The sequence below is a fragment of the Solanum dulcamara genome, chromosome 12 (genome assembly GCF_947179165.1).
Source record: "Solanum dulcamara chromosome 12, daSolDulc1.2, whole genome shotgun sequence".
NCBI classification, from domain to species: domain Eukaryota; kingdom Viridiplantae; phylum Streptophyta; class Magnoliopsida; order Solanales; family Solanaceae; genus Solanum; species Solanum dulcamara.
Genome location: NC_077248.1, coordinates 33,805,806 through 33,812,235, shown reverse-complemented (window position 1 = coordinate 33,812,235; position 6,430 = coordinate 33,805,806). Strand labels below are relative to the sequence as shown.

The following is a 6,430-nucleotide window of genomic DNA, read 5'->3' as shown; positions in this document are numbered from 1 at the left end:
GACAAACAGAAGTTGTCGACTTATTATAGCTTTATCCAGTCCACTATCACAAGCTAGCTAAGCCAAGCCAAGCCAGAGAAGACTTTGTACTGATAATCAGAGAAGGGAATAAATCAAACTTGAAAGAAATTGTAGAGTATTATAAGAGTTAATTTTTTTGGTTTTAATTGTGTATTCAAACATATAATTTTTATGTTTTTTGAAAATAATGTAGATGTTCAAGAACTACATAAAAATTATTTTAAATTACAAAATTAACAATTTAAAATATTTAAAAGACATACGAATAAATTATAATAAAAAATTTCTTGTTTGATTCTCAAAATCAAAACTATCTCATCTAAATTGTGCAAGATAATCAAAATGCGTAGTCAAAAAAAGAACAAAACGCGTAATCAAAAAGGGAACAAAATGCATTTTGAACACGTAGTCAAAAAGAGAGGTGCAATACGCGGATTTTACGCGTTTCTAGTTTTCTATAAATAGAGAGTCTTTTGCCCTCATTTAGATCATCCCACAAAAATTACAATCCAAAAGAGTAAGATCACAAAGAAAGTTATACACCAAGATAAATATTGTAGTCTTGAGTGTCCTCTTTAATGAGTTGTTCCTTTTACAAGAGAGAAGTGTTGATTGTTGTTTTCTCCTTGTATTTGAGAGTAGTGTACTCCATATTATCATAGTAAGATTCTTCTACCCCGCGATTTTTCCCCTCTATCTGTTTGAGGGGTTTCCACGTAAATTCCTCTTGTCCAATTTATTTTCATTATTTATTATCATATCAAACTTTAGTTGTGGTGCTTCCTCCCCGACAAATTGAACCAAAGGAGTATCTCTTATGACTCAAAATCAAGCTTACGCTTATATTTACATTATCCTACAATCATTGTGTATTAAATTCTTTGGTCAACACTTTTTTGGCCCTCTGTATTTGGTATAAATTCGATCTAAGTTCATTAAATCCCCCTTTGGTATGATTGTGTTGCATAAAATACAAAAGTTGACTTTTGATAACTCGAAATACCTATATAAGCAACACTTCCCTTTTCCCTTTTCCTGAGTATCTCTTCTTGCTACAATTAAAATTATCTTTCCTAGGTACGCTCTTGCTTTGGCTAATTCATACATTATTTTTTGTTAACTTTTTACATTGTTGGGAAGCAAAAAAAAATCTTCTTTTGTAATTATGGGGCATTCTTTTTGAAATAGTAGTGATTTTTCACATATTTATCCATGTTTTGTGACAAAGATATTGGGTTGGGTGAGTATATTTATTAGACAAAATAACCAATGTTTTGGGGTTGAATATTAAATATTTGTTCAAGAAATAGGTATATGTGAGAATTACCTTCTCAACTCGGAATGCAGGCACTGTCGGTGAGTGAGGCGAAGTTAGGATTTCAACATATGAATTCTAAATTTTATAATGACGATTTTACGTAATAATAAATGAGTTTTAAATTTAATATTTGTACATGTCCTTTTTAATAATTTGTCCTTTCTCTTTTTATAGAAATTGCCGTTATTGTAATCTTCGGTGAATACTGATTAAGAATGAGTGGTCGCATTATAGACAATCCTGAAGAAATGGAAACGGACATATCAAGAGTGGCTTCCTCACGGAGGCATGGATTGTCATATGTTCACAAAGTGGGAGTTCCTCCGAAACCAAACTTACTGAAGGAGATCACTGAAACTGTGAAAGAAACTTTCTTCCATGATGATCCATTGCGCAATTTTAAGAACCAATCTAAGACAAAGAAATTACTCCTTGGCATTCAAGCTGTGTTCCCCATTCTTGATTGGGGAACGTCTTATAATTTCTCCAAGTTTAAAGGTGACCTTATTGCTGGCCTTACTATAGCCACTCTCTGTATCCCTCAGGTAAATAATACTAACAATATCATTTTGAGCTTCTTTTTTTTTTTCACTCTTATGTTAACTAGTGTACATTTCTCTCAACTCAGGACATTGGCTATGCTAAACTTGCTAATTTAGATCCTCAATATGGGCTATGTAAGTTCATTCTTCCCCCAACCCCATTCGCATTAGCTTGCACGCACTTTATACTATTGTACAGATCCGGAATTTTGTCCACTAAGTCTTTGGCCTATTGGAAAAAATCATCTAGTATTGAAATTTGAACCCTCGTCTCTCATCGGTTCAACTTCAGCATTGATCTCAATGTTTCTTAAATTAGAAGTTCAGAATTTAATATCTGTTCAAAATTTTCTTCTGTTTTCACATATGCCTATCTTTCGTGTTGAAATTATTGAATTATATGATAAATGCGACAACGGCCACACCCTTAGCTGCTTTAATTTATCCCCACCCTTCTCTTCCCCCCTTGTTTATAATGTGGATATTTGCCTTTAAGTGAAAGACATAACTTTTCTTCTTTTTTTCTTTAATTATTACAGATAGTAGCTTTGTGCCACCGTTGGTTTATGCATTCATGGGAAGTTCAAGAGATATTGCGATTGGGCCAGTGGCTGTGGTGTCTCTTTTGCTTGGAAGTATGCTTCAGCAAGAACTTGATCCTGTTAAGCAAAAACTGGAGTATCAGCGCCTTGCTTTCACTGCTACATTTTTTGCAGGCATTATACAGTTCGTGCTTGGATTTTTCAGGTTATTTCCTCTCCCCAAATATTATACTCTGTTTCATCCATAATTTTATAGTTAAAAATATCTAGAAAAATTGTTGGAAAAAGTATTATTTTATATAATATTGGACAAGAATGATTAGATTAAAATGCTGCAACATACGTATGCTACACACTTTAAGATGTACTGTTTGATGGAGCATGTAGAAAAAAGCTGACTTGAATATTCTTGTTTTTCTGTTTAGGTTGGGTTTCTTGATTGACTTTCTATCTCATGCTGCCATTGTTGGGTTCATGGGTGGAGCAGCCATTACTATCAGTCTTCAACAACTTAAGGGTCTACTTGGCATAAAGAAATTCACTAAGAAAACTGATATTGTTTCTGTTATGAGATCAGTTTTTGTTGCAGCACATCATGGGGTAATTAACAGAAATTCGATCTATTCCTTTTTCATTTACCCATAATAGAGCTCAGCTAAATAGCTATCTTTTATCTTTGAATACCAGTGGAACTGGCAGACTATCGTGATAGGACTATCTTTCTTGGCTTTCCTTCTAGTCGCCAAGTTCATCGTAAGAATCAAAATAAATTCCTTGATTCCCTTTAAGCACAACCTTTGTTCTGATTGCCAATTATTGTTGAACAGGGAAAGAGGAACAAGAAATACTTTTGGGTGCCTGCAATTGCACCATTGATATCTGTTATCCTATCGACACTCTTTGTGTTTATCTTCCATGCTGAAAAACATGATGTCCAAATTGTGAGTTTTTGATATAAAAATATTCCATCATGATTCTTATGTTGAAGAGGATTTCTCTCTTTTTCTTCCTTACATTCGATCTTATTGAAACCATCAAGGTAAGACACATCAATCAAGGGATCAATCCTCCATCAGTGAAGGAGATCTATTTCAGTGGTGAATATTTAACCAAAGGATTCAGAATTGGTGCAATTGCTGGTTTGGTAGCACTAACGGTAAGTTAAACTCATCATTTCTCGGACAATCATTGTTTTGAAGAAAAGCCTATAACAAACTTGTTGAAATTATAGGAGGCTATAGCAATTGGAAGAACATTTGCAGCAATGAAGGATTACAATTTGGATGGAAACAAAGAAATGGTAGCTTTAGGAACAATGAATATCGTTGGGTCAATGACATCCTGCTATGTGGCCACTGGTAGGTCAAAAAACAGACCTATACTTATTCCCAGTTATAATAATAAATTGATGGTGGATTTTTCTCAGTAAATTAATTGAAATTGTTCACAGGATCCTTTTCTCGTTCAGCAGTCAACTATATGGCTGGATGCCGAACGGCAGTCTCAAATATTGTCATGTCTTTAGTTGTGTTGCTAACTTTAGAATTGATCACACCGTTGTTCAAATACACGCCGAATGCTATACTGGCTTCCATCATCATATCTGCAGTTATCGGGTTGATAGATATCAAGGCAATGACTCTTCTGTATAAGATTGATAAGTTTGATTTTATTGCTTGCATGGGAGCCTTTTTAGGGGTGGTCTTCCAGTCTGTTGAGATAGGCCTCTTGCTCGCGGTAAACAACCTAGACAATTCTTAATTTGATTGATTGGTTGCCATTACATCATAGTAAGGATCTTCAACATTATGATTTATTATAGGTTGCTATATCATTTGCCAAAATCCTCCTCCAAGTTACAAGGCCTCGAATTGCTGTTCTTGGCAAGGTCCCTAGGACAAGTGTTTACAGAAATATACAGCAATATCCAGAATCAACAAAGGTCCCTGGCATTCTTATTGTGAGAGTTGATTCTGCTATCTACTTTTCCAACTCCAATTACATGAGGGACAGGTATTACTACTACATTAGCTTAACGATATTGTTTTCTTAAAAGCCCAGGCCTAAATTCATGTCAATATTTTTCAGGATACTAAGATGGCTAACCGATGAAGAAGAAATACTAAAAGAAACTAATCAACAGAAGATCCAATATTTGATAGTTGAGATGTCACGTAAGGAATTCTCCAAATTCTAAATTCTTCGGCTTTCTTAATATATTTTCCCTGAGATTTTAATTGAGTAACTTGCTTTCTTGCAGCTGTTACTGATATAGATACTAGTGGAATTCACTCATTAGATGCTCTGTTTAAGTCACTCCAGAAAAGAAATGTTGAGGTAAGCTAATAGTATAAATTTTATACTTATACCATTATTTTCTGTGTATAAACACGGCTCATATATATATTTATATTACATTTTAATGTGTTTACAGCTTGTGCTGGCAAATCCGGGGACAATGGTGATTGAGAAGCTTCATGCATCTGGTTTTGCAGACATGATTGGAGAAGAAAAGATTTTCCTCACAGTGGAAGATGCTGTCATGACCGTTGCTCCAAAAATGGAGCCTTGAATATATTCACAAAATACACACTACATTAACCTGTCTTTTGCTTTGAGTGAAAAGTATACAACAAAATAAATTGGTATCAATTGTTTAACTGAAAAAAATTCATGCTCTCTATATCATGGTTGATGGGAAATTTGTAAATCTCCTTTTGGTTAGGCATTGTAAAGCCTTTATTTATTTTGGTTTCCCCCCCCCCCCCCCTTCCTCACATATGTATCGTTCTTTCTTTTTAACTCCATGTATCCTCTGGCGGTGCCTTCTTTCACATTCGAGTGCTGCTTATTGGCTATCAGAATTGTGTTACAAGCTTGAGAAATACACCAAACGTTTTCATGTGTTCTAATAATCTCTTATGCAACCTAAAAACAAGTTAACTCCATAGCTTTGTTATTTTGATTATTAAGCTTTCTTTTTATCATCTAGTATCAGATGCAACATTTTTTTCTTAGCCACTATTTAAGTTTTAACTCAGCTTAATAAGTCGTGCAAAAAATAGCTTTCAAGTTGCAACTTTGCCGCAAAGTACTAGTGTATCGCCATAAGTTTGAATGGATGTAACTCATGGAGATCATCTAAAGTTTAAAACAAATTGTTCTTGCGGATCAGCAGGAGTTTTTGATGGATAGGTAAGTCCGGACGGGTCATAGTTGGAATTACAAACCGTAGTTTGATCTCAATGATTGGAACTTTTGAAAGCTAGAATCTTAGCCTGATTTCTATGGAAATGGTTTTGTCCGTAGATGGAACCATGGACCGTAGATGTCATCCATAGATGCCTCTTTCAGCTTTTTAATCAAGAGCTTTTTAGTCATTTTCCATTCTTTTAATCCCTATACTACGTCGTTTTGGACTATTCTAAGTGGGATTAAGTGTTTCCTATCATCCCTAATTAGTGGGATTAAGTGTTTTATATCAGCCTTAACCTCTCATTCTCTCCTAACTCACCCAAAATCAAGCTTCTTCTCTTCTAAGTCTTATCTCAAGAAAGAGCTAGGATTCCCAAGCTTCAAGCCTCAATCCAAACAATCAAGCCAAGGTTTCTACTCTAGGAATGTGGGATTTCATCAATGGGTATCCCTTCACCTGTTGAGTCCTAAGAAAACTCCAAATTTGTCAAGCTCTATGATTCTTCAAACCTAGGATTTCTATGATTTTCATGGGTTCTTATTGAAATTTAGTTATACTTTAACTATGATCTTCAATTACATATTTTCAATGGTATTTTGATGAATCTAGCTGGTCCTCGACCAATGCCTTAGCCCAACAATATACCAAAATAACAACATAACATGCTCACTAATACTCAAAACGAAGGAATCAAGGAGAAGTTCAATAATTAACAGGCGAGATAACTCAAGGATCGACGCCTTACCCCGCACATACTCGTCAACCAACAATCGAACACAACTAAGACAGCCAATCACTATCACAAGTAACT

General features: G+C 34.8%; 1 protein-coding gene across 2 annotated transcripts; it reads left to right on the top strand.

Moving 5' to 3' along the window:
• The first annotated feature begins 1,014 nt into the window (after positions 1–1,014).
• Positions 1,015–5,348, top strand: LOC129876385 (sulfate transporter 1.3-like). 2 transcript variants are annotated; one of them, XM_055951815.1, is made up of 14 exons: positions 1,015–1,098; positions 1,514–1,884; positions 1,968–2,016; positions 2,421–2,628; positions 2,849–3,023; positions 3,111–3,176; positions 3,251–3,364; positions 3,463–3,579; positions 3,655–3,781; positions 3,874–4,160; positions 4,246–4,436; positions 4,512–4,597; positions 4,684–4,760; positions 4,858–5,348. In XM_055951815.1, the coding sequence occupies exons 2-14, from the start codon at positions 1,555–1,557 to the stop codon at positions 4,993–4,995; spliced, it is 1,965 nt and encodes a 654-aa protein (XP_055807790.1). In that variant the 5' UTR covers positions 1,015–1,098; positions 1,514–1,554; the 3' UTR covers positions 4,996–5,348. The 2 variants fall into 2 exon arrangements, with proteins under 2 accessions (XP_055807790.1, XP_055807791.1); XM_055951816.1 differs by lacking the exon at positions 1,015–1,098 and adding an exon at positions 1,301–1,377.
• Positions 5,349–6,430: the final 1,082 nt, after the last annotated feature.

Bases quoted from the DNA above. Each gene is read 5' to 3' on its own strand.
- LOC129876385 (XM_055951815.1), top strand. From the start codon at position 1,555: ATGAGTGGTCGCATTATAGACAATCCTGAAGAAATGGAAACGGACATA. The intron at 2,629-2,848 runs GTTATTTCCTCT...TTTTCTGTTTAG, and splicing joins TTCGTGCTTGGATTTTTCAG to GTTGGGTTTCTTGATTGACT. The intron at 4,437-4,511 runs GTATTACTACTA...AATATTTTTCAG, and splicing joins TCCAATTACATGAGGGACAG to GATACTAAGATGGCTAACCG.